General features: G+C 42.6%; 1 protein-coding gene across 4 annotated transcripts in view; it reads right to left on the bottom strand.

The window, feature by feature from the left end:
* Positions 1-431: 431 nt before the first annotated feature.
* Positions 432-27,219, bottom strand: part of MPZL1 (myelin protein zero like 1) — an 81,903-nt gene continuing 55,115 nt past the window's right edge. Inside the window, exons 2-7 of one of the 4 annotated variants that reach the window (XR_009493810.1) lie at positions 26,901-27,067; positions 20,239-20,452; positions 19,175-19,307; positions 18,472-18,511; positions 17,906-18,009; positions 16,631-16,719 (exon numbers count right to left, since the gene is read on the bottom strand). Coding sequence is in view for 3 of the 4 variants with exons in the window: in NM_001076158.1 (NP_001069626.1) it covers positions 2,876-2,977; positions 16,617-16,719; positions 19,175-19,307; positions 20,239-20,452; positions 26,901-27,067 (719 nt within the window). In the remaining variant the exon portion in view is untranslated. 4 annotated transcript variants of the gene reach the window in all.

The raw sequence follows: 27,219 nt of genomic DNA on the forward strand, positions 1-27,219 counted from the left end.
TGAGCAATTGCTAATTGCCAGACAATGTACTACACACTAAAGATGGAACAGTGAAAAAAACAGCTAAATTCTGGCCTCTCAGTGCTTACGTTCTGGTAGGGAAAACAGATCAGCACATGTATGGTTTGACAGGGAGAAAAACAGCAGGGTTAAGGGGCTTAGAGAGAGCCAGGGGTGGGAGAGGTTGCGTTTTTACATATCACAGAAGGTCTCTCTGAGAAGGTGATATGTGAGCAGACACTTAAAGGAAGTGAAGGAGCAAACCACACAAATGTGCAGAACGTGCTTTCTAGGCTGAAGGTGCAAAGGGCCTGAGGTAGGCACATGGGTGGCATTTCTGAAGAAGAAGCCTGTATGGCTGGAGAGCGATTAAATTAAGGGCTTCGATCTCTTCTTCACTTGATCTAAACTGAGCACACAACACAATCCAGTAATTGAAAAAGATGTATTAAAGTATCCACAAAAGTACAACAATTGAAAAAGAAAGATTAATGAACATGACGGGTTTTTTACCCGGCTGAATACAGTTCCATTGAAAACCTACAGAGAGCTTGAAGTTTAAATGTTAAGTAATGCCTTGTAGGCACCCCCTTAGAAAAACCATGTGCAGTCTTAAGAGGCCTCATTCTGCCAAGAATCAGACATGAAAAGGACAGTCCTGCCGTCTGGAAGCAGCCCCACTGTTGTCGTCTAGAGATGAGGATGTTGGGACCCAGGAGAAAGGGCCAAAAGATTCATAGGAGGTGGTTATGAGGAGTTTCAGAAAAGGCCCCAACCCTGAAGTGCTCCACCCCAGTGTGAGCAGCTCCCCGCAGACCAGTCAGTCACAGACCCAGAGTGGGAGGCTGGGGCCCTTGCCCAGTGGAGGCGGGGAGAGGAGGCTCACAGCCGTGTTAGCAGAAGCGATAGCTGGTGCTCTGGGTGGGAGCTTCACAAACATGCAGAAAAATAGGGCTCTTGCTCTCAGGAGGTGTTAGGAATGTTCTATACATAGTAGATTCATTGGACGTGCTGAGAAAGGAGGAAAAGGAGAATCCCCTTTTCTCTGTTAAAAAAAAAAAAAGACTAAGAAAATACACACATCAACGCATACACTTGGTCTCCCCACAACGTATTTTCTTCTTCCTTGAAATCTTGGATGGCTGTACAATTCTCACAGTGGGAGGACCCACCAAGAGTGTCCTCATCCTGGCAGCCTGAAGAATGCTGACATGCATCCCTCCCCTCACTGCCCCCGCTCCCCCCTACACAAAAAGGTCTCCTAAAGGTTCCGGAGTTTTCACCATGGAAGCAGAGAAGGCCCAGGGTACAAGGCAAAGCTGGGCACTTTGCAGAGCTGCTCAGGGCGAGTGTTCTTCATCCCTCTTCCGCATGGGGCCTGTGGGCACAAAGGAGGGACAGGCAGCACAGCCCAAAGGCCTTCCTCCCGCGTGCAACACAGACCAGACACGCCAGGCTCAGAGACGGCAGGCACGCGTGACGACAAAACCCAGTCCTGCTGACATACATGTCAACAGAATGTGAGCTGGAGTACCATGGGATTCACAGCAGTCTCTCAGAAAATAAAAGACCGCACATATGGGGCAGAGTTTGTTTGTAGCTCATATACTTTTTCTTTGTGTAACCGCCTCCTAAACATCTTTAAATCTAAATTACTCTTTATTTCCTTAGAACTTGGCCTTCAAAGTCTCTCACAAAGAGAACAAGACGGGAAGAAAAAAAGGAAGCAGCTCTTAGGGGACCTCAAACTAAATGAGATGAAAACTAACATTACCTGTCACACCCATTTACCCCCCAGTGTGTTCTGGGACTATATCATCAGTATTTTCAATTTTAAATGAAAAAAATTCTTTACAAATCTAACTGTTTTTAACCTCAAAGTCCTTGAAGATATTATTATAGGAGCCAGGCTGCTGGAAGCATGACTGAAGCTTTATAAAGATTCTCTAGAGAGAGCTCTGCCATACTAGAGACTGGCAATCTAATTATTCCATTTCTGCCTACTTAGAAGGAAATGAAATTCTGCTCCTTCAGCTATATGGGGACTTGTTACAAGCATGAAGGACTTCAGCAAAGAATATACCATACCTTTTGCTCTCCAAATAGTACAGTACTCTTCAAGCCAGTCTGGGTTCTCTATTTCAATTATGTATCAATTATGGTACGGATCCAAAAGTACCTGGAAAGAAATGACTTCTGGCATTGATCCTTTGCTAATCTTGCTATGATGAATCCACAAATCGAGATGATATGCTACAGGGTGTAATTTTATAGTCTACGTAACACTGAAAGCAGAAAACTGCCCTGTATTTTAGAGAGAAAAATAGCAACAGAAATCACATGGTCTTCAAGTGGCATAGCAAATGGATGCTTTCTAAAAACAACTGCCAAACTGGCGATATACCCTGGGCTAAAGGCCATCCTGAACATGCTTCCATCACAGCATCTCCACTCTCCAACTACGATACACACAAAGGCGGGGTAAGCCCTTATATTAAAAGGCCATGTCTATTAGAATACTAAAAGATCTGCCACTTTCCTCATTAAGGCAAACCACATCTAAACGATGGTGATAGGAATGTGTCTGAATTTTCTCGACTATAAATGACCCTGAAGGGCAGTACAAAAACAGCAAGGCAATTTATATACACATAGAATCATACCGTCTCTTCATCATGCAACTGGCTCCTTGCACCAGGAAGATTAAATAGAACATTTATACACATCCTTTATACACATCTTTTTCTCCCTCTATGACTAAACATGTGCTTCTCCACGTTCTGGTTTCCAAGGCCACACATACTTATGGGCTACATTTTCTGCACAAGAGTCCAGTTTGGATTTGTTTATTGCTTAGGATATGATGGCGGTCTTCTCAATTTTTCCGAATGTCTGCGTACACCACAGACTCTGACTTGTTAATCCTGTCGCTGTGGTGTCCGCCAGAGTGGTCTAGCTGCGCATATATGACTGGGCCCTGGGGAAGAGAAGCAGAATTAGAGGTATGGAATTAATTAGAGGTATGGCCTTGTGACGTGCAGGGACAGAAGCGATGATTAAAGTGATATTGTTAGGGTTTCAGAGCGAAGAGTCCCCCCTTTTGAATGTCTTCAGGAATATATGTTCCTTCTTAGGAACAGTATGTCCAGGACTGACTTTAAAACAAGATTGGGTATACTTGGTAACTGTTCAAGATGGTACATAGAGATTTGTCATACTATTCTGTCTACTTTTGTATCTGTTTTAAAATATCTATAACAATATAATGTTCCTTCTCAAGAGTTACCCTTAAATACCTGTCACAGAATTCCTCAACTCTTGTAAATGGGATCAGAGTCTCAAGGACAAAGATGGGCACTTCTGCCAACCCAAGACCCACTGAAATCATGACTTTAAGAATGATACAAGAAATCAACATATGCAGTGCCACTCGAAAATACAATCAATTTGAACATTTTATATAAATAAGTACTTTCACAACCCTTAGAGTCCCTTCCAACCCAGAGATTCTAAAACTGTAAACAACAGCAACTACCACAAAATAGCCTTCTTTAGGGGTAAAAAGAAGTTTAATATAACCCAAAGCAATTGCCCCAATCCAGGGAATCTCTCCTTGAATAGTCTACTACTGTGCTTAAGTTTTCAATTTTGAAGTCATAAGATTAGTAGCCACAAGCATGTGGTTTAAAATAAACACTCTTGAAACTTCTATATGAATCTAGAATGGTAGACACATGACATATGCATTTGGCGAGAACCACAGAAATGCACAACACAAAGAGTGAGCCTTAATACAAACCATGGACTTTAGTTAATTATAAAGTTCTCTGTATTAATTCATCAACTGTCACAAAGGTACCACAACAAGTCGTTAACAATCAGGGAAACTTTGGAGAGGAAGGAGTACATAGGACCTCTTTACTTTCTGCTAGATTCTTCTGTAGACTTAACACTGCTCTAAGACATAAAGTCTACTTTATAAGAAATAACTGAATAAACTAAAATAAACATCCTCACTCCCATCTAGGAGTGCTATACCCAGCGTCCTTTAATGCGTAGCGTGGGATCCTGTGGAGTTCAGGCACTCCAACTTCCAGAGAAGGGATAAACCGAGCTCTGCAATGGTGCACCTGAAAGATGAGTTACACAGTAACACCGCTGGGCCCATCCGCACGCCAGCAGGGCTGGACCCATCCGCACGCCGGCGGGGCCGGACCCGCCCACACACCGGCAGGCCTGCAGCCTGAACTTCCGAGCGTGGCAGTAGCACTGGTGAGCACTAGCCGTGTGGCCTCAGCCCAGGCATATGTTTGACCCCCCAAGCATTACTGTCTTCATCTCTAACACGGCACTAGCAACAGTATTATACCTCTTAAGACTGCTGTAAGAATCAGACGATATCTACAAGTAAAACTTAAGCAATGTCTGACAGCATTCGAAATACATCAATCATTTTTACCATGAACATACTGTTACACAAATATAATTAAAAGCACACCAACGTTACCAATCAAACAAATCAAGCAAAGTCACTTTGTTTTTGGTCAGTGTGTGATACTTTTCATGGCTGTCATGGGTAATGCAACAGATCATGCTGTTAATGCTGAATCAAACTGAAACCCTCTATATTCATCTCAGAAAGCTGCCAGTTAAATGTGATTCTAAAAAATAAAAAGGTAAACAAACAAATGTTGTTCAAGTCATTATTTAAGGTGGTTTATTACATAGCAATAGGTAACCGAGACACTGTATGAGTGGGAAAGAGAACAGAGAAAGCAACAGAGGAAAATAACAGAATAACCTCTGAGTCAGTCAGTAAATATTAAGAAACTAGGAAGGTCTTTCATGTGAAACAGTATTATTGTCTTTCATGGCACGAGAACACAACAGTTTGTCGAAAGGAACTGGGAAAACACTGAAGGATAAAAGGAGCCCCTACTTACTGATGGGTTAGTTTCTCCAAATCGCTTCCTAGCGTCCTCACTCTTTACCCCTTAGAAGCTCTTTAGGCCAGCAGCTTTGTTAAATGCCTAGAACAGCCCCTGGCAGACTGCGGATGCTGGATGAAAGGTGGATGAAATAATGAATCTAGAGGAATTCTCACCAGCATTGGGGATTGGGAACCTGCCGGTGAATGTAGCTCAGTTTTGACTAGCTCTCTAAAGTCTGGTCCGAGGGAGATTTGGAAGCTGATGGTACCTCGAGTCTCTGTGGAACATGCCTCAGGACTTTGACAAGAAGTCAACCGTCTTCTTTGGCTAAGACCATTGAGGACTTCAGGAGATGCCAGTGAACCAAGAACTTGGAAATGCACCTGCTATATCGCTAAAACATTCACTTTGGGGTGTTTGAGAGTTAAAACAATATCAGTAATAACAGCTATGCTAACCTAGCTGTACTGTACATCCTGACACCTTTCCTCGTCCTCTATTTTTTTTTTTTTTGGTGCTGCCACAAAGAATTACAACAACCAAGTGAAAAATCACTCCATACATATATATTTTCCTCAACTATTTATTATACAAATAATCCTTACTATTAAAAATGTTTCAAAAAATTAATTGCTTGACCTAAGTTTATTCTTTTAGTTCCAGTTAGAAATGAAATTATCCCTGGACACTACCTGCATGAAATTTACTCTAATATAAAAACACAGTGGTGACCGAGTAGGGAGAAACTCCAGGAAGAAAGGGTTATGGAAGAGCAAGGAGACCTGTCTCTGAACACATATTAATTTCTTAGAAGCTACTATGTCCTGAATTACACTCTCCATAGCCTCTGTAGCCCTTTAGAATCTGAACCTGGTCCTCCAGGCATTAGAGGGATCACCCTTGACACCCTAACACAGATATCAAGCTACTATGTCCTGAATTACACTCTCCATAGCCTCTGTAGCCCTTTAGAATCTGAACCTGGTCCTCCAGGCATGAGAGGGATCACCCTTGACACCCTAACACAGATATCAAGATCTGCTTTAACCACATGCTCACTGACTGTTCACAAAACGCATTTTCAGTATTTATTTCACATCACCAAATACAGATGCGAAACAGTGTGTGTTGTGACATTTTTTGACATAAATGAAATGATCAAAACAAAGTTGAAAAGAACTGGATATAGGCAGGACAGAATAAGTATACATCTTAAGAGCCACACGGATCTGGGTCTAACACCAGCTCTGGCAGTAACTACTGACCTTGGGCAAGTGACTAAACGATAGTGAAGGAACTTACTTCCCAGGACCGCCGTGAGAACTAAATGAGACAATACAGGTGTTGTACTTCTGGAGACCTTACATATCTAGAGACTAAAGTGACAAAAACATAACTTTCCCACTCACTGTCCTCCAAAAATACTTGCCCCCTGTTTTTTTTGGCTGTGCCATGTGGTATGCGGGATCTTAGTTCCCCAACCAGGGATCACACCTGTACCTCTGCAGTAGAAGCTTGAAATCCTAACCACTGGACTGCTAGGGAGTTCCCGCTTGCCTTTTGTATACCAAGCATTGTTTCCAGAAAAGGATCTAGAAAACCAATTGTCCCAAAGATAGACACACAAAGATTATTTGAAATCAATGTCATTCAAAACTAAGCTTTACAGAGAAAGATACTCCAAACTCCTAAGTAGTGCCTACCTGACACCCTTCCCAACACAACTGCCCACTTTGTTTGTGGGAGGAGTCCCCCCTGCCTTTTTTTTTTTTTTTAATTAATTTGGAAACCAACTTTATTTGTGGCTGTGCTGAGTCTTCATTGCCACGAGCAGACTTCTTCTAGCTGCAGGGAGCAGGGGCTGTTTGATAGTTGCGGGGAGCGGGATTCTCTCTGCAGTGGCTTCTCTAGGTGCGTGGGTTCCAGTGGTCGCGACTGGTGGGCACTAGAGCACAGGCTCAGTAGTCGTGGCACAAGGGCTTGGTTACTCTGTGGTATGTGGGATCTTCTCGGACCAGGGATTGAACCTGTGTCCCCTGTATTGGAAAGCGGTTGCTTAACCACTGGACCACCAGGGAGGTCCAAGAGCCCTAAATTGGTTCTGGTGTTCACTCACTTCACTCAGGTAATTTGACTCCACCCTCTCCTGCCCCCGGGGCTTCCCTTGTGCCTCAGCTGGTGAAGAATCTGCCTGCAACGCAGGAGCCCTAGGTTCAATTTCTGGGTTCAATCCCTGGGTTCAATCCCTGGGTTTGGGAAGATCCCCCGGAAAAGGGAAAGGCTACCCACTCCAGTATTCTTGCCTGGAGAATTCCATGGACTGTATAGTCCACTGGGTCGCGAAAATCAAACAGGACTGAGTGACTTTCACTTTCACCTCTCCTGCCCCCCTTGCACAAGATGGCAAGAGGCATCAGCATGTGACCCACTCTGGCCAAGGGAACTAGGAGAAGTTTGCTGAGGGGCTTCTGGTAATTTTCCTTCATAATAAAAACCACCTGGGAGGAGATTCAGCTCTTCCTACAGGTGCCTTTTTTCATGAGCTGCCTCAAGGCATGGCAGTCATTTTGAGGTTGAGGGAAGGAGCCTGAGAACAATGTGCCCAGAGGATGAAAGAATAAGATGGAAAGAACTTGAGTCTTAAGGACATTACTGGACCACTAAACTAATGAACACAGAGGTACCCTGCTTTGGGGTCTCTTGTGAGTTCACAATCTCTTGCTGTTAAAGGTATTTTTAGTCAGGTCTTCTGTCACTAATCTCCCAATTATAACAAAAATAGTGGCCAAAGACAGATGAGTAATACAGCACAATTCATGCGCTGCCTGGCTATTATGTTTTCACCTTTTGTAAATTTCCTTCCTGGAGTACTAGTATTGTCTCTCTTTTGATAAAATAACATGGAGTTATTTATCCACTCAAATAGTAATGACTAATGCTATTAGACTCTCAGATGATGCCTGCAGGTAGGAAATGGAAGGCTTTGCTGATCAAGGAACATGTCTTGATAGACCCACTGGAAGAAAGCACTAAGGGATAGTTTGCAAATATTCCTGCCACGTGTCCCCTTCACACATCTGACTGCGTACGTGGGTAGTGACTGCCTAAACCCGTCCTTATAAGGCACAGTAGACCGTGTTTGCTTGTGTGTGTGTGTGTGTGTGTGTGTGTGTTAGTCGCTCAGTCGTGTCTGACTCTTTGCAACCCCATGGACTGAAGCCTCCCAGGCTCCTCTGTCCATGAATTCTCCAGGCAAGAACACTGGAGTGGGTAGCCAGTCCCTTCTCAGGGGATCTTCCCGACCCAGGGATTGAACCCAGATGTCCTGTATTGCAGGTGGATTCTCTACTGTCTGAGCCACCAGGGAAGGCCATAGTGTACCATGAACCCTTATAATTAGCAAAGGAAAAATGAGAAGGTCGTTAGACGTCAACTTGCCCTAACCCATTATTTAATAAGAAGGTGTTCAGACATCAACTTGCCCTGAGCCATTATTTCAAAGATTAAGGGAACAAATGCTGAAGTTAAATAATTCCCTGCAAGTTCACACCATTAGCTGGACCCAAGAGTCAATACTAGTTTGTAACACATGACTAACCCTTAATACACTAAGATGTCTATCTAATAAATATGAAGATTTCCTCAAGGTTGTTTGTTAGGATGTACATATAAAAAAGTTCTCCATATCACGGAAAAGCTTGAAGAGGATCCCAACAAACCAGGAGCCTCTGAGGTTCTGTAGGGCAGGGACCAGGTGATAATCATCTCTGTGTTTCCCATGTTCAGCTAACATTGCATATATGCTGAGGGCTTAGATGTGTGTGGAAGTGATACATACAATGCAAAGATCAGGTTGTCAAAACAACTGCTACGTTTGGTTATGCTCAATTTATAAAAAGTATTTAATCTCATAAATTCCCTAATAAGATGAACATATTAGGTCAAGCCAGTTTTCTCCAAACAGAAACCTTTTCTGCTTCAGTCTGAATAACTGGAAGATAGAATATCAAAAGGATTCTGGTGAGAACAACTTCCATAAACTCCTCTGGTGCTCAGAGAGGTATTTCTGTCACACACACTGAGGGTGCCACGTGATGGTGAGTAAGAGCACACACCAGTGTCACCTGAGGCCCTCTGGTGCTCAGGAATTCTGTGGAGTATTTGAAGCAAATGTTTTAACCCCAGGATAGCAGCCCTTGTTTTAAGGTGACCACTGAATGAAAACCTAAATAAAACAAAAACTGGAAGATAAAGCTGCAAGGAAATCACAGTTCCAAGTCTCATGTTGACTGGCAAAGGCTTTATAAACTCCAGAATCAGGTTAAGGCAGAAAATATCTTTAACAAGTTGTACAACTATAAAATAAAAGATACATTATTACTTGATTACAAATAACCAAGTAAGACAAAGGCTACTCCAGGTAATGTCACTTAACAGAAACCCTGATTTGCAACATGTTCAGCATTATGTGAACCAAGGACTTCCAGATGTCCAGGCTGGGTTTAGAAAAGGAAGCACAACTAGAGATCAAATTGCCAACATTCACTGGATTACAGAGAAAGCAAGGGAATTTCAGAAAACATCTATCTCTGTTTCATCAACTGTGCTAAAGCCTTTGACTGTGTGGATCATGACAAACTGTGGAAAGCTCTCAGAGAGATGGGAGTACCAGACCATCTTACATGTCTCCTGAGAAACCTGCATGCAGGGCAAGAAGCAACAGTCAGAACCCTGTATGGAACAACTGACTGGTTCAAGATCGAGAAAGGGGTCTGACAGGGCTGTCTGCTGTCACCCTGTCTGTTTAATCGAAACACTGAGCATATCATGAGAAATGCCAGGCTGGGTGAGTTACAAGCCAGAATCAAGATAGGCGGGAGAAACATCAACAATCTCAGATATGCGGATGATACCACTCTAATGGCAGAAAGGGAAGAGGAACTAGAGAGCCTCTTGATGAGGGTGAAGGAGGAGAGTGAAAGAGCTGGCTGAAGACTAAATATTAAAAACACTAAGATCATTGCATCCGGCCCCATTACTGCATGGCAAATAGAAGGGGAAAAGGTGGAAGGAGTGACAGATTTCTTCTTCTCGGGCTCCAAAATCACTGCAGATGCTGACTGCAGCCATGAAATCAGAAAACGATTGCTTCTTGGCTGGAAAGTGATAACAAACCTAGACAGTGGGTTGAAAAGCAGAGACATTACTCTGTGGACAAAGGTCTGTATAGTCAAGGCTATGGTCTTCCCAGTGGTCATATATGGTGTGAGAGGTGGACCATAAAAAAGGCAGAACACCAAAGAACTGATGCCTTCAAACTGTGGTGCTGGAGAAGATTCCTGAAAGTCCCTTGGACATCAAGGAGATCAAACCAGTCAATCCTAAGGGAGATCAACCCTGAATATTCACTGGAAGGACTAATGCTGAAGCTGATGCTCCAGTATTTTGGTCATCTGATGCACACAGATGACTCACTGGAAAAGTCCCTGATGCTGGGAAAGACTGAGGGCAGAAGGAGAAGAGGGCATCAGAGGATGAGATGGCTGGATGGCATCACCAGTACAATGAACATGAATTTGGGCAAACTCTGGGATCTGGTGATGGACAGGGAGGCCTGACGTGCTGCAGTCCATGGGGTCGCAAAGAGTTAGATACGACTGGGCGACTGAACAACAACTAGAGAGAAGAGGCTTTCAGGGACCTGCACTGAACACAAAGAAAATAACCCAGGAATCAAACTGTGGGGAACACTGAGGCTCTCCTCTCAAAACTGACCTGAGGTCCGGCTGCAAACACTGAAAAACGATAGTATAGACTGACCCAGTGCGTGAACTGCTTCCCACTAACCTCCAGAAAATGCCAGAGTCAGGACTGGGCAGAACCCTGGGAGTGTATTCACAAGAGAGCTGAGCCTGGCTCTGACTCAGGGACAGCAGGCACAGCAGGCTGGGGTCTGGATGCTGAAAACAGGGCAGGCGAGAGACGGCAGCCACTCCAGTCTTCCTGCCTGGAGAGTCCCATGGACAGAGGAGCCCGGTGGGCTACAGTCTATCGTCTCGCAAAGAGTCGGACACAACCGAGCGACCAGCACTTTCATTTTTGAGTCCACTTACGGAGTGCCTTCACTATGAACAGACAACCAAGGGTCACTGGGCATTTGAGGAAAGCTTCTAACATGAAGACAAAAACTGTAAGAGAAAAAAGGGAATTCAAAAGAAACAGTAACAGAAGAAAACATTTTTTAAAAAATCATATAAAACAAGAAAAAATTATACAGAGAGATAAGACAATGTATTCATGAAAACAAGTATGGGCTACTAGAATCTGAGAATAAGTAACAGTTCTTGAAAATTACTTGAACTATTACTATCTTCCTCTTAAGGAAGAACTTAAATATTTAATAAAAGTTGGAGGATAAAGTTGTAGAGATTTTCCAGAAGAAAATTGCAAAACAGAAAAAATAAGAAAGAACTGTTCTAGGAAATGATCCAATTCTTAACAGGAATTTCCAAAACAGAGAGTAAGAAAATGGAGGAGGAAATTTTCCAGAGAATAATGCAAGACAATATCCTAAGTGAAGGACATAGCTTCCAGATTGAAAGAGTCCACTGAGTAGCCAGTATAATGTATGAAATAATCCCACAATTTTATAAAATTTCAGAACACAAGGGATAAAAAAAGACGCTAAGAGAAGGAGAATAAAACTGCCCCACACAAAGGAGGAGGCATCAGGACAGTATCAACTTCTTGGCGTTGGAAGCTAGAGAAATCAGCAATGCCTCAAAATGCTGAAGGAAAATGATTTCCAATCTGGAATCCCACCCAACCAGATTCTCAGTCAAGCTTGAGGGAGGAGAATAAAAACAATTTCAGACCTGCTGAAGACAAACATATTATTTTACAGTTTTGGAGGTCAAAAGTTTGAGATGGGTTTCACTGGGGTGAATCAAGGCGTCAGTAGAGCTGCGTTCCTCCTGGGGGCTCCAGGGAGAATCTGCTTCCTTGATTTCCCCACCTTATGAGAGCTGCTTGCATTCCATGGCTTGTGACCCCTTCCTTCATCTTCAAAGCCAACAGAACAGTCTTCAAATCTCTGGCTCGGACCCTCCTGCTTCCCTCTGATAAGGACCCTTCTGATTACATTTGGCCCACGTGGATAATCCAGGAAAATCTCCCCATCTCAAGATCCGTAAGGTAACGATCTTGACATGTAACGTAACATATCCCACAGGTTCCAGGGCTTAGGATGTGGACATCTTTTAGAGGTCATTATTCTGTTTACCATACAAAGCCTCAACATTCGTATCTGCTGTGCATCCTTTCTCAAGAAGTTATGGAGGATATGTTCTACCACACTATGGGGATAAAGTAAAAGGTGAGGATCTGAGGTCTGACAGAAGCGAGAGAAAGAAAATTTCTTGGGAGGGGAGGCCCAGGATGATTCCTACACAGCAGCCTAAAGCACAACAAAGCCAGAAGATTTCAACAGGCATGTCTCCATGAATAAAATGAAACCAACAGAATATCTGATGTGTCTGAATGTGCTCAGAGTTTTTTGCCTGGAGAGTTTTGAGATGGAGTGCATTAACAGATAAGCACTTAGAAAACTAAGCAAATAAAAACCAAAATAAAGATGAGCTCTATGACAAACAAAAAAATAATTGTACAAAAACCCAAATGTATGCAGTACAACAGTGAGAAAAACAGGTATATGTAACAGTGAAAAATAACACCTGACCACATATCCATACTGGGAAGAAGCGTGTGGCCGCGTATATACTTGAAAGTGTATGCTGGGAAGAAGGGCTTGAAGGGAGGTGCTAAATTCAGTAATAAAGTTGCTCAGAAATATGAAGATAAATATCAGGGGAAAAATGGCAAAAAGAGAAACTTCCCTGGTGATATAGTGGATAAAAATCCCCCTGCTAATATAGAGAACACAAGTTCGAGCCCTGGTCAGGGTAGATTCCACATGCCACAGAGCAACCGAGCCCAATTACTGAGCCTACGTGCTGCAAATACTGAAGCCCAAGCGCGCTACAGGCTGTGCTCGGCAACAAGAGAAGCCGCCGAAGCAGCAGCCCAGGCACCACAACAAAGAGTGAAAGTGAAAAGTGAAGTCGGTTGTGTCCGACTCTTTGCAACCCACTGGACTGTAACCTATCAGGCTCCTCCGTCCAGGGGATTTTCCAGGCAAGAGTGCTGGAGTGGATTGCCATTTCCTTCTCCAGGGGATCTTCCCGACCCAAGAATCGAACCCCGGTCTCCTGCATTGCAGGCAGACGCTTTACCGTCTGAGCCAGTAGGGTAGCCGCCCCTGCTTTAAACAGCCACAGCTAGAGAAAGCCCACGTGCAGCATCAAACATCCAGCACAACCAAAAATAAGTGAGTAAATAAAAATTTTAAAATAGCTACAAGAATGGAAAGTGTTTGGCTGCTATTTCTTAAATTTTTTTTTACTTCCCTTTCCTTCTCAGCCTCCAGTCAGGTTGCTTAGTGTTGTTTGCTGGCTTGCTACTGTAGTTCTGTTCACGGCTCCCAGTTTTTCTTTCGTGCTTTGCTTTGGTTAGTTTCAATTGCTTCTTCAAGTTTACTGAATTTTTCTTCCACAGTGTCTAATCTGTCATTTATGCCATCCGATGTTTTTTTCATTTCTAGAAGTTTCTTCCATTTTGGTCTCTTTTTATATTTCTATTTCTCTCCATATTATGTTAAGGTTTCCCTTACAACCTTAAGTTTATTTTTAAGATTTATAATATTTATTTTAAGGTCCTTGTCTATGAATTCTATCGCCTATGTCACTTCTGGGTTTGCTTCTATTGGTTGACTTTTCTCTTGACTATATGTTTTATATTCCCCCTTCTTTGTATGCTTGGTAATTTTTGACTGATGTCAGACATTGTGAAATTTTTTTTTTTTAACACCAAAAACCTTTGTATTGGGGTAGGCTTCCCAGGTGGTGCTAGTGGCAAAGAACCCACCTGCCAGTGCAGGAGACATAAGAGATGCAGGTTTGATCCCTGGATTGGGCAGATCCCCTGGAGGAGGTCATGTAAACCTACTCCAACGTTCCTGCCTAGAGAATCCCATGACAGAAGCACCTGAGGGGCTACAGTCTGTAGGGCTGCAAAGAGTCAGACATGACTGAACGGATGTAGCACATACACACAGCCAGTCAGACACTGGGAATTTTTCGACGGCAGGTGTTGGATTTTGTTTTTTGGTGTTTTTCTTTTTAAAAACTTGAAGCATAATTAATTTACAATACCGTGTTAGTTTCAAGTGTACGGCAAAGTGATTCAGCTACACACACACACACACACACACACACACACACACACACACACACATATATACAAATACACTTTTTTGTACATATATGTGTGTGTGTGGGTGTATATATATATACACATACTTCTTTAGATTCTTGGATTTTGTTATATTGTAAAGACTGGATTTTGTGCTGGCATGCACCTAAATTACTTTTACATTAGTTTGATTCTTTAAACGCTTCCTTTTTATGGTGGGTCCATAGCATCCATAATCTGGTGCTGATTTAGCCCTTACTACCAAGGTGCTAATTTAGTCCCATTACCCCAATGGCTCAGCGGTAAAGAATCTGCTGCCAATGCAAGAGACATGGGTTCAACCCCTGGGTCGGGAAGATTCCCCGGAGAAGGAAGTGACACCCCACTGCAGTATTTTTTTTTTTCCCTACTCCAGTATTCTTGCCTTGGAAATCCCATGGACAGAGGAGCCTAGAGGGCTATAGTCCATGGCATCACAGAGTTGGATGCAACTTATGCCATGTGTGACCATTCTGAGAACTCCAACCAATACCCTGTACATAATGAGTTCTCTCCATTCTGCGTTTGAGAACACAAACTATTTCCAGTCCTGGGTAAGGTTCAGGGCACTGTACAACCTACTGCTTTCCAGGCAGCTCTTCTCTGGCCACCAGGACCTGTCGCCCACACATCCACAAATCTGTATTTAGCAAAGACTCAAGGAGACCCATCGCGTCTTCTCTCTATACTGTTTCTTCTTCTCTGGCACGGTGTCTCGTAAATCCTAGCCACCCTGGCTTCCCCAGCTCAGGGGACAGCTGAGCCGTTTCTGCTTCCCCTCAGTACTGTAGTCTGGGAGATGCCTGGAGGCAGCCGGGACGATCACGGGGCTGCCTTTATTCCCGTCTCTCAGGAATCATGGTACTGCACAGCCTGTCTCCCAGTGTAGAGAATTCTTTCTTTCTTCCCCTACCCCAATTTGTTTTCAACAGAACAACTTCTACAGCATTTCAAGGGCAGAAGAAAAAGTTTCCAGGGCTTCTTTAGGTATAATGTCTACCCGTAACTTTAATGCCTTTATTCACAACCTTATTTCTATTCACAATCCAAATTAGTAAATTAGGTATCTGAGGCATACTATGTAAACTGAGAGAGAGAGACAGAAAGACACACAGACAAAAAGAATGAGAGAGACGAACAGACAGACTAGGAATCAGTAAGGTCCTGATGCTGTGAAAGAATATATGCTGCCTAGAAATCTAAGGTTTGAGCCCTAATTCTGCTGCTAACTGCTCTGTGCTTTTAATAGTTTAACATCACAACGCCTCCATGTCCTCACCACATATGACAACTGCGGACTAGGACTATGGGGTAATTCTTCCACAAGACACTGTTATTCTTTTCTTTACTTCCTCTTAAATCCACCCCCTAATGCCTCCTCCTCAGAGCAAAGTTATAACTGGCCACATTCCTTCTAACACTTTCTATCCCAGAAGAACAGAATCAGTACTAAGCTCTGGAATTTCTGCCATAGCCACAATTATAGTTACATCAGCGTGGACAATACACAATATTAACCACAATGCTAGATTCCACGCTAAGTTCCAAATACAAGTTATTTCTTCTCTGTACTTTCTACAAAAAGCAGAAACCAGACTTTCCTGTTCATCAAGCCTACTAATTATTCAAGTAACTGCTTGCTGCTGCTGCTGCTGCTGCTGCTGCTAAGTCGCTTCAGTCGTGTCCGACTCTGTGCGACCCCATAGATGGTAGCCCACCAGGCTCCCCCATCCCTGGGATTCTCTAGGCAAGAACACTGGAGTGGGTTGCCATTTCCTTCTCCAATGCATGAAAGTGAAAAGTGAAAGTGAAGTCACTCAGTCCTTTCCTACCCTTAGCGACCCCATGGACTGCAGCCTACCAGGCTCCTCCGTCCATGGGATTTTTCCAGGCAAGAGTACTGGAGTGGGGTGCCAGTGCCTTCTCCGAATCCTAAATAATTCATACAAAATAACTTTTCTGTTTTATTATCAATACCAAAATTAACTTACTCCTGTGAATTTCATGGTACACCTCAATATAGAATCTAGCTCACTAGCTTTAATTCTTTGAGCAATTAGGGAAGAAGTGTTTACATCTGACATTCATCTCCTAATTTTGCTTGAGCCAATCTGTTAGTGGTGGTTTGGTGGAAACCTTCACTCAAGTCAGATTCTTTTCCACATACTTTCCTGTGTTCCTCCTAAACCAACCCCTACATTCTTCTCTGCTTCTCTTGCTCTGTCTTTCTGTTTCACTCTCTCACAGCTTAGTATGATTCTTTTCCGCATCCCAGAACACGACACAGCACCAAACTGCAGCGCATGGTACAGTGGGCAGACCGCAATCAGCTGTTACCTGGTGAGATCCAGAAGGCAGGCTCTTTACTAGACCCTCTGTGTCGGAGGGAGACTTCCGTGAAACCTGCTTAACTGGTGACACATTCTCTGATGTATTGCAGCTGATAAGTTGGCAATTTGGAGAACAAATGTAAAAAAAAAAAAAAAATTAAAATGGAAACATAAAATACAGAAATGCAAGTGATGACAGATGAAATAGCAAATATATAAAAACAAAACTCAACAAAACAATGAGTATCAAAACAATCACATTTCTTGAAACTAATTTTTATCCCTGACACTAATTCTTCCAAGTCAGTGATGCAGCTCCAGGGGAGGAAAAGAAACCAATGTGGGATGACCACTTTGCCCCAGTTTACAACAATGATACCTGCTGAATGGGATTCTGGCTATACTATACATTTATCCTTTGGCTGCTTTGGCTTTTTCCCCTGTTATCATTCCTCCTTTGGCATACAGGTTTAAAGAAGCAAGCTATACTACCTTCTTGATAGCTATTCACTTTTGTGATCATCAAAGGCAAACCTCTTCTGAATGTGCTTCCAAAACAGATCCAGGCTTGTAGTCTTGGCTCATCTCATACCTTCGATTCCCTGGGTCCCCATTGTTTGTTTCCCCACCAATTCCACAACCAAACCAAAGAAAATCCAGGAAGTCATGGATGATAAGAAACTGTGGAATGCCATGTCACATGGGCTGAACTTTTTCAGGGGCACAGGGGGTTTTCAACAGCAAGGCCTATCTCATAAATAAACCAGGGAGAATTGATGCCAAGAGGTATCTCATTACAGATTCCTTGATGGGATGTGTTTTCAGCAGAGCTTAAATCCTTTATAATGTACTTTTAAAAAATCTTAGAAGTGTGGAGAGAATCACTTAAAGTGTCGTTATTAAGATCAAATCATAAAAGCATTCTGCAAACTGTGCTTTCTCTGAACCAGGAGGCTATACACCCCAAACCAAAATGGTTTGAGTATTCTAACACAAAGAGGGTCTAACTCAGTAATAATACAGTCTAAGTATTAAAAACGCACACACACACACACACACACACAGAGGCATCTTACATGAAGAACATATATGTTCAGATGACCATAAAACCTGACAACCCAATTTCATTGGGATGGTACACTCCACATGTTTCTAATACAGACACAGGACATATTTGTAGACAAACCATGATAGCTGTTGGGTTAGCTCAGAGACAGATGGTTAGTTGTCAACAAGGGAGATGGGCTGAATACACACACAGGAATATTAACAGCAACAGCCAGTGTGATTGGTTACCATGTGTCTAATGGGAGTGGAAGAGGAGACCCAGCCCTGTTATAGTCCCAAAGTGTCGTCTATGTCAGCTTTTCTTAAGAAGTGGAAGATAAGCAGGATCTGATCTTGGCACACCAAGGTAGAAAAGGCAGGAGAGGAGGAAAAAAAAACAAGTAAGAAGAATAGCAGCATTCATGATGCCATGCAAGATTCTAAGGCACACTTTCCTGTGCTTTCATTAACCCAAAAGCATGAACTAAGATTGGCATGTCACCACCTGGATTAGTTTCATGTTGAAAACCAATGTTCCGGTTATGTTTCATCAAAAATTACTCACCATGCAAGGGAGCGAGTACAGTCAGCAAAACAGAAACATTCCAAGCAAGTGATATCTGAATTTGAACACTCAAACTCCTCAAAACACAGCGCTCCTAAAAAGTAAAGCAGCAGAGCCCAAAGACAGAGGTCCTACCATCTACCAGCCAAGGAGTTCAGGGCATGCAACCCTCTCAGCTCACAGTCCCTTCATGCACTTGGGACACAGCCCGTGCTCATCAGCTGAAACCCAGCCTCACTCTCAGTCTTACCACACAATTTCTACAGAGCTTATATGGGCTAGCTGTCCAGCTGGAGTGGCAAAAAGAGAGGGTCCTTCAATTAGACACACATCCTCCGCTCAAATGTGTTATCTTTGAGAAGTCACAAACATAAAGAAAGTCTACTTTTCTTTAATGCTGGTGTATATTGGTGTTCAACTCTTATTATCCCCCTTGGATGAGTCTAACCATGCATTCAAGAACAAGTCATAAACTACTTTTAAAACTACAAACAGGAAAAGTCCTGCATCATCACATCAGGTAGGAGTCATTTACCAGCACACTCTCCCCAGGCATTGTTATGATTATTACATTTACCTAATTGAAAAGAAGAACCTTGTAAGATTATTACCAAGAGATCGAATTAAACTCATACTGGAGCAAGAGATCTGTGGCTTAATAATACTAATCTCAGAGTGGAAGGTACTCAGAGAGCACAGACTACAGAGCAGTCCACTTCACCAAACCTAAGAAAGAAACTGAAACAGGTATTAGCATCACATTCCACGTTTAATAGCAGTCCATTGATCTCTGCTTGCCCACACAAAACACGTTGTAAGGAGACAGCTCAGTTCTGACATGAAAGTTAACAGCAACTAATTCTTCACCATTCTTTTTCCATACAACATATACAAGTTTTCACAAATTTTGACTCCTTCCCTCCAACTTTCCCCTCGAAAGCAGAGCTTCTTACCCAGCATAATCCCGTTTAGAGTTTCTCCTTCTATAGATGACAGCCAGAATCATGGTGATAAGCAGAGTGAGGCCTAGGACCACGGCAGTAACTATACCCACCACTACCCAAACTGGAAATGCAGGCAAAATCTCTAGAGAGAAAGAACAACAAAATATGTTTAAGGTACATTGCTATAGAGAGAAGAAATGAAATTGTATTAAGTTAATAAACAAGTGTCTTCCTTTAGCAATTACCACACACTCTCTTATTATCCAAGTTATGATATTCTAATACCTAACTGGTGACATATGAACATTAACTGATAAAGAATGAGCTTCAGAACTCAACACATTTATATATACATAATCCCTCTCAATGCTCTAACTCAAAGAAAAGAGGGGTATGTGACTTTACCTCAATCTATCCTCCAACAAAGCAGACTTTGTCTCAAAGTGAGATCCAGAACCTGCATTTCCTGGCTTATTCTCCAAAAAAAGGTGAAGAAATAGCTATACTGTTTCTGCCAGTGTTAAAGCTTTCTCCCGGAGAATATTGTGTGTGAAGTCGCTGAGTCGTGTCCGACTCTTTGCAACCCCATGGACTGTAGCCTACCAGGCTCCTCCGTCCATGGGATTTTCCAGGCGAGAGTACTGGAGTGGGTTACCACTGCCTTCTCCAGAGGATCGTCCCTCCCCAGGGATCGAACCCGGGTGTCCTGCATTGTAGGCAGATGCTTTACTGTCTGAGCCACCAGGGAAGTCAGAATATTAAAATAATACTAATCTCCTTTCCCACTAGCCACCACATGTAACTATAATGAATCTGGTCTTACTTCTAACTAACAGTGAAAAATTCATACTCCTGGAATCTGATCCACATGCTCCAGACAGCAGGTATATAAATGGAGAAACTGAACACTTCAGTTGGAATGAGTTCCCTGACCCCCACAGATGTTTCGTAGAGCCACAGTCCATGGAAACAGGGATCATAACTGTATGGCAGAAATACCCCTTTCAAACACATCCTGAAACATAACTCTTAAGGGGACTGTATCAATACTGCAAAAATATTCAAGGAAGTACCTTTCTCTACAACATAGAGCCTAATGTGTCCTGGCTGGACAACAATGTCAGGAGGGTTTTTGACATCACAGATGTAGGTGCCATTGTGAATAAACTGCATATTTTCTATGTTGATTGATGCATCTTTCTTGTCAAGGTCTCCAGCCCAGCTGACTCTGTCCTTAAAAGGTGGATAATTCCCAGCATACACTTGCCCTTGGGAGTAGTGGAAAAACTGCAATTAGAAAAAAGAACACATGAGCTGTTCTCAAAGGCAGAAGTTCTAAACTCTAGTACAGGCATACTGTGAAGGGTTCTTTTTAAAAAAGACTTCATTTGAGGAGCTCCAATCAAGATTGTGGAGCAAGGACATGGAAAAAAGACCACATCCAGAAAGAAATGCCACATCATCAAGATGTGATGATAAAAGAAATGCCAAATCTCAAGCAATGGAACCCAAGCCAGACCGGGGTTTAAAAATCATGGAGCCCAACCCTCTTTCAGTTGAAGAAATAAACTTGTACACTGTCTCTAATCCTCTCAATACTCCTGTGATGTAGCAATTACCAGCCGTATTTTTATAAATAAGAAGACTGAGACTCAAAGAACCCATTTGCCCAAGGTCACAATGATAACAGGTGGTAGATTCAAAGTCAGGACCACCTGATTCTCCAAAGCCAGGGCTCTGATGGACACCACGATTGAGCCCAGTGAATCCAAAAGTTTCAGCCTTAATTCACAAAGCTTACCATTAAGATACACGAAGGCATCAAGAAAAAGAAGCCGAAATATCACAGATCAGTTAATCTGGTGGGCTACCCCATTTTACTTATGTGTTTCCTACAGAAGAGTCATGGATATGTGAAAGGAACAAGCCCAGACAACCCAAAAGTCTCGTCTGCCTTTGCAGGTTCAGCCTTTAGCCCTTTCTCTTTGCAGTCTCATTCTCTCTGCAGACCTGCTTTTAGCAAAGGAACTCATTTCTCAAAGTAACTTTCTCAAACCCAGTCCCCTGAAAATAAGGTCAGGCCTGGAGGGTGGGGATCTATTTTCATATGTGGCTCCAATCTACACAGCTCTGCTGGAGGCCTGATGTCTTTGTTTTTATTCACCTATGGGGAAATTGTAGGGTTGGGGACGGCAATCAGCATTAGTCAACCACTGAGCTGTACTAGCAATCCAAACACAACATTTTCAGAATCTTTTATAGAAGCTGAAATCTCATCCATTGTGCAATCTCATCCATTCCTATGATTTAATGGCCATCTATATTTTGTTAACTTCTTAATCTCTCTCATCCATAGTACTCTCTGGAGCTCTAGACTCCTAATCCAACCACCTACTTACTTTAGCTTAGGTGTCCCCACCTTCCCGTTTGCCACCTTATCCTACAAACTCCATCTTCTACCTGTGACATCTTGACTGATGGCACATGCCAGTCTCCCAAACCATATATTTTGGAATTATCATTGATTCGTCTTTCTTCCCATTCAGTTAGTCTCCCAATTCTGTCAATTCTATCTCCTAAGTTTCTCTCTTCTATTTGAGTCCCACCAATATTACCTGATTTTATGTCCTCATTATCTTGGACTGTATGACCTTTTAACTGGTCTCAAGTTCCTCTAATCCATCCTCCATAATGCTTAAATGATTACTAGAAAAAAAAAATTATCAAATATATACCCTGTGTTTAAAATAAACTAATGCTTATCAGGAACTATGAAGGGGCTGAGATTTTACACTCTCTGCAGCTCAGCCATAGGTTCACAGATGCTGGCAGAAACACGAGACTCACGGGAAGTCTTTGTTCTCCTGTTAGAAGACCTGGACACAAAGAACCCTATTACTTACAAACAGCCAGCAGCATGTTTTTATCTGTGGCCCCTGCCCCTCAGAGTCCACAAGGACAGCGTGGAGGGACTAGGGTGGATGCTGTGCACACAGAGGCTCTGCATCACAGCTGAGGAGCCTCAAGCTTGGAAAACCCCAATTTTTTATAATGGGCAGTAAGCCCATCTGACCTTTGCCCCAAAGGGAGACATATTACTATCGTGGACAGTAAGCAAGCCTGTCTTCTGCTCCAGAAGGAGACACGCTCTCTGCCTGCTAAGACTAGTCACTGTACAAGAAAGGCAGCCAAAGCCTCTGCTTGCAAGATGGACAGAAATGTGAAATACCATGAAAAATAACATTCTGACACTCATAACCACTCTACAAGGTAAGATTCACCTGCCAGATATTTTGCAAGTGAGGAAAGTGAGGCTCAGAACCTTAGTGACTTACTCAAGGTCACAGGTCTTAAGAGACAGAATTCAAACCCAGCTCTGATTTCAAAGCTTAAGCTATTTCTGTTATTTTAATGCCTCTCATGTCTGATCATATCTTGCCTGGCCCAAGCCCTTCACCCTGTCTTCTTTACCAGGAAATAAACCATAAGCTCTCAGCTTAGCAAGCAAGTCCTCCTGTCATCTGGGCTCTGCTTTCCTTTCTACCTCATCTACAGACATTCCCTGCCCTGTACTTCTGAAACAGTAATGAAAACCTACACTACACCCTTTCCCACTGCTGGGTCTCTGCAGCCCCTCCCTCATTAGACCTGATGCCTCTGAAACTGTATTTGTCTCTGCGCTTCTCTGCACTTGGCACATCACTGGAACTGTATATGTTTGCTGAACTGTGCGATTGATAATGATTTGGTCAAACCAGTAAGAAAGAGTAACAAAATGGTAAAAAAAAAAAAAAGAAACTCATACAAAAAAGAGACTAGATCTCCTTGAAAGTGAAAGTTAGTCACTCAGCCACATCTGACTCTGTGATTCCATGGACTGTAGCCCACCAGGCTCCTCTGTCCATGTAATTCTCCAGACAAGAATACTGGAGTTGGAAAAAAAAAAAAAAAAGAATACTGGAGTGGTTGCCATTTCGTTCTCCAGGAGATCTTCCCAACCCAGGGATTGAACCCAGGTCTCCTGCATTGCAGGCAGACTCTTTATCAACTGAGCCACCAGGGAAATCAGATCTCCTTATCAACCAACATTTATCAAGCAAAAGCCAGTGATAACATCGTGAGGGACATCAAAAGTATAAGATAGGTCTCTACCCTTAAAATGCTTCCATTCAAGATAATGAAGAGTAAAACTGTTCTAGTAAGGCACACTCTTTCACAGGAGTGGACAAGATAACATGGGCAGGTAAACAGGGAGGGCTTCCCTGGTGGTCCAGTGGTTAAGACTCAACGCTTCCAGTGCAGAGGGCACTGTTTTAATCCCTGGTCGGGGAACTAAGATCCCAAATGCCTTGTGGCACGGCCAAAAAAAAAAATAGCTAAAAGGTCAAAGGAGGTATTTAGAGGGATCAGAATGTGAAGATGGGACAGAACTTAAATGGTAAGAGCTCAGAAGTGGAAAAACAAAGCATCAAGTTCTTTTTGCTAGACTGAAGGAGATAACATAGGAGAACATAAGTGGGGCTGGAACCCAGTTGTGAGGAGTTTTAGAATTCCAGACAAGAACTGTTCGCAATGGGAACCATGAGGATTCTGAAGAGGGCAGTGATGAGGCGAAAGAACTGTTTTAAGATGAGGCACCTGGTGGACTGCAGGGGTGGCTTGAAAGATGGATGATATAAAGTGGAGGAATAACTAGGGGTGTTACTGCACTAGCCCTGGCCAGAGTTTTTATCATGTAATGGACAGCAGAGAAGCAGGAAGGTTAACAAAAATCTAGATGCCAGATACAAAGTAGGAAGATCCAGCAAATGTTCTTATTTCTTGGTTGAGTGTGAGCAGTGGAAGGGAAGAAGCTATGGATCGGGAAGGGAAGGACAAAAACCCCACTAACAAAACACAAGATTAAAAAAAACAAAAAATCAGGTCCCTAGAAGAAAATAAATACCCAAAAACAACTAGCAGAGAAGGGAACATTGGGTAGAAAAGATGAGCTCAGTTTTAGACACGGGGACCCTAATTCCATGGACCAGAAAAGCCATCTTTGGTATTTTGGGCTTGATTTTACTTCTCTTGAAAATCTATAAAAATGAAGAGCATCCTACTCATCTTATTAACTGTGCACCAATATCTGGGGGTTAAAGCATCCTGTATCAGTAACTGAACATTCTGGAATTAACTATCATCAGATTGGTATGTAAGTATAAATTGATTAGCTAAAATATAGCATTAACCAGAAACACAGCATCTTCTTTTATTTTTTGGCTGCACTGGGTCTTTGTTGTGGCACATGGACTCTTTGTAGTGCCAACTACATATGGCATGAGGCTGCAGCACGCAGGTTTAGTTGTCCCCAGGCATGTAGGATCTTAGCTCCTCAATCAGGGACCCAACCCTCATCCCCTGCACTGGAAGACAGATTCTTAACCACTGGACCACTGGGAAAGTTCCCAGCATGCTCTTAATACTAAGGCTTAGGGTATGTAAACATGCATGGCCCACATGACAAGGATGAGAAGGCGATGGCACCCCACTCCAGTACTCTTGCCTGGAGAATCCCTTGTACGGAGGAGCCTGGTGGGCTGCAGTCCCTGGGGTCTCGAAGAGTCGGACATGACTGAGCAACTTCACTTTCACTTTTCACTTTCATGCATTGGAGAAGGAAATGGCAACCCACTCCAGTGTTCTTGCCTGGAGAATCCCAGGGATGGGGGAGCCTGGTGGGCTGCCATCTATGGGGTCGCACAGAGTCGGACATGACTGAAGCGACTTAGCAGCAGCAGTAGCAGAACTGCTCTTCAAAAGAAAGAGCATCTAGGTTTCTTTCTGATGATGCTTTACTTTCTATAGATTATGTCCCTCACTTCTAGTCTGGCAAAAGATATCAGTGGGAAATCATTACAAATTTAAATAATTCTTTGAACTCTGCTGGGTAAATCTGTGTGTTTAATTTTGCATCTACAGGATACATGTTTCACATTAATAACATGTTTACGGGAAGCAACAGAATGCCTCTGACTCTGTTTTCCCATGTTATATTTGTATGGGTTCCTGCTCTCACTCACTCTGGGACTCTGTTTTACCAAGAATCGTACCTAACTGGACCCTATGAGGAAGTTAACTAAATCTGTAATCTCTGACTTTACCGCATCTTTCCTTCCTTCTAAGGCACAGCACCCAAGGGTCTCTCTTTTTATAAATCCTGAGGGACACAAGTCCACTCAAAGATTTGGAAATCAGGTATACACCCCAACCCAGTAGATACATGATAGATGATAGAGATATTAATATTGGTAACAATATCGATAAAAAGTTGCATTTAAGAGATGCTGAATTATTTTTTTTCCTGGAGCGTCTGAGGCAAGAAAAGGGCCTTAAAGTGTCACTGACTTATTTTGCAAGTGCCTAATTCAGAAGCCCTAGGTGTTCTTTGGAAGGAATGATGCTAAAGCTGAAACTCCAGTACTTTGGCCGCCTCATGCAAAGAGTTGACTCATTGGAAAAGACTCTGATGCTGGGAGGGATTGGGGGCAGGAGGAAAAGGGGATGACAGAGGATGAAATGGCTGGATGGCATCACTGACTCAATGGACGTGAGTTTGAGTGAACTCTGGGATTTGGTGATGGACAGGGAGGCCTGGTGTGCTGTGATTCATGGGATCGCAAAGAGTTGGACACGACTGAGCGACTGAACTGAATCAGAAGAATGCATCATTAATCACACTGGAGAAGTAAAGAATCTCATGAGGTCATCGTGACATGAGTCAGTATGGTCATTGTGACATGAGTCAGTATGGCCATCATCAAAAAGTCTACAAACAATAAATGCAGGAGAGGATATGGATACAAGGGAATCCTCTTGCACTGTTGGTGGGAATGCAAATTGATATAGCCACTATGGAAAACAGTATGGAGATTCCTTAAAAACTAGGAATAAAACCACCATATAACACAGCAATCCCACTACTGGGCGTATGCCGTGAGGAAACCAGAATTGAAAAAGATACATGCACTGCAGTGTTCACTGCAGCACCATTTACAATAGCTAGGACATGGAAGCAACCTAGATGTCCATTGAAAGATGAGTGGATATGGAAATTGTGGTACATATATATAATGGAATATTATATATTATATATATTATATATCCAGTATATTATATTATATATCCAGTATAAGAAAGAATGCATTTGAGTCAGTTCTAATGAGTTGCATGAACCTAGAGCCTATTATACAGAGTGAAGTAAGTCAGAAAGAGAAAGACAAATATTGTATATTAACACATATATATGGAATCTAAAAAGATAGTACTGATGATCCTATATGCAGAGCAGCAAAGTAGACACGAACATAAAGAACAGACTTAGACAGTGGGGGAAGGAGAGAGCAGGATGATTTGAGAGAATAGCACTGAATCATATAATTACCATAAGTAAAGTAGATAGCCCCTGGGAATTTGATGTATGATGCAGGGAACCCAAAACCATGCTCCATGACAACCTAATGGGGTGGGAAGGGGTGGGAGGTGGGGGTTTCAAGAGGGAGGGGCCATATGTATACCTAATTCGGATTCATGTTGATGTATGGAGAAAATCATCATAATATCCTCTAATTGTCCTTTAATGAGAGGATAATATATATCCTTTATATATCCGTAATATCCTTTAATTATCCTCTAATTAAAAAAATAAAAAGAACATCGTGAGACAGGACCCGTAGAGATCAAAAAGCATTCCTACCGACACTGTGGTGTCAGTCCCCTCTGGCTGGAAACTCCAGGAGACTGAGGTCAACGTGCCGGTTGTGTTAGTAGACTTGAACTTGCACGTCAGCTTCCCTTGTGTCCCATTTGCCACGAAGATTTCTTTTGGTGTATACACCTCCAAGGCCGATACACCATATGTCACTGGAGAGAGAAACAAGGACAGTTTAGGAGTAGGATTTATCATGAATACCACTGTGCATATTTATCTGAGGACAAAGAAAAGATAAAAGAACATTACAAACTATATACAGTAATCCACCACCACTGTATATTAGAGTCTGGGATTTTTGTTT

Source organism: Bos taurus, chromosome 3, assembly GCF_002263795.3.
Source record: "Bos taurus isolate L1 Dominette 01449 registration number 42190680 breed Hereford chromosome 3, ARS-UCD2.0, whole genome shotgun sequence".
In the NCBI taxonomy this organism is placed as follows: domain Eukaryota; kingdom Metazoa; phylum Chordata; class Mammalia; order Artiodactyla; family Bovidae; genus Bos; species Bos taurus.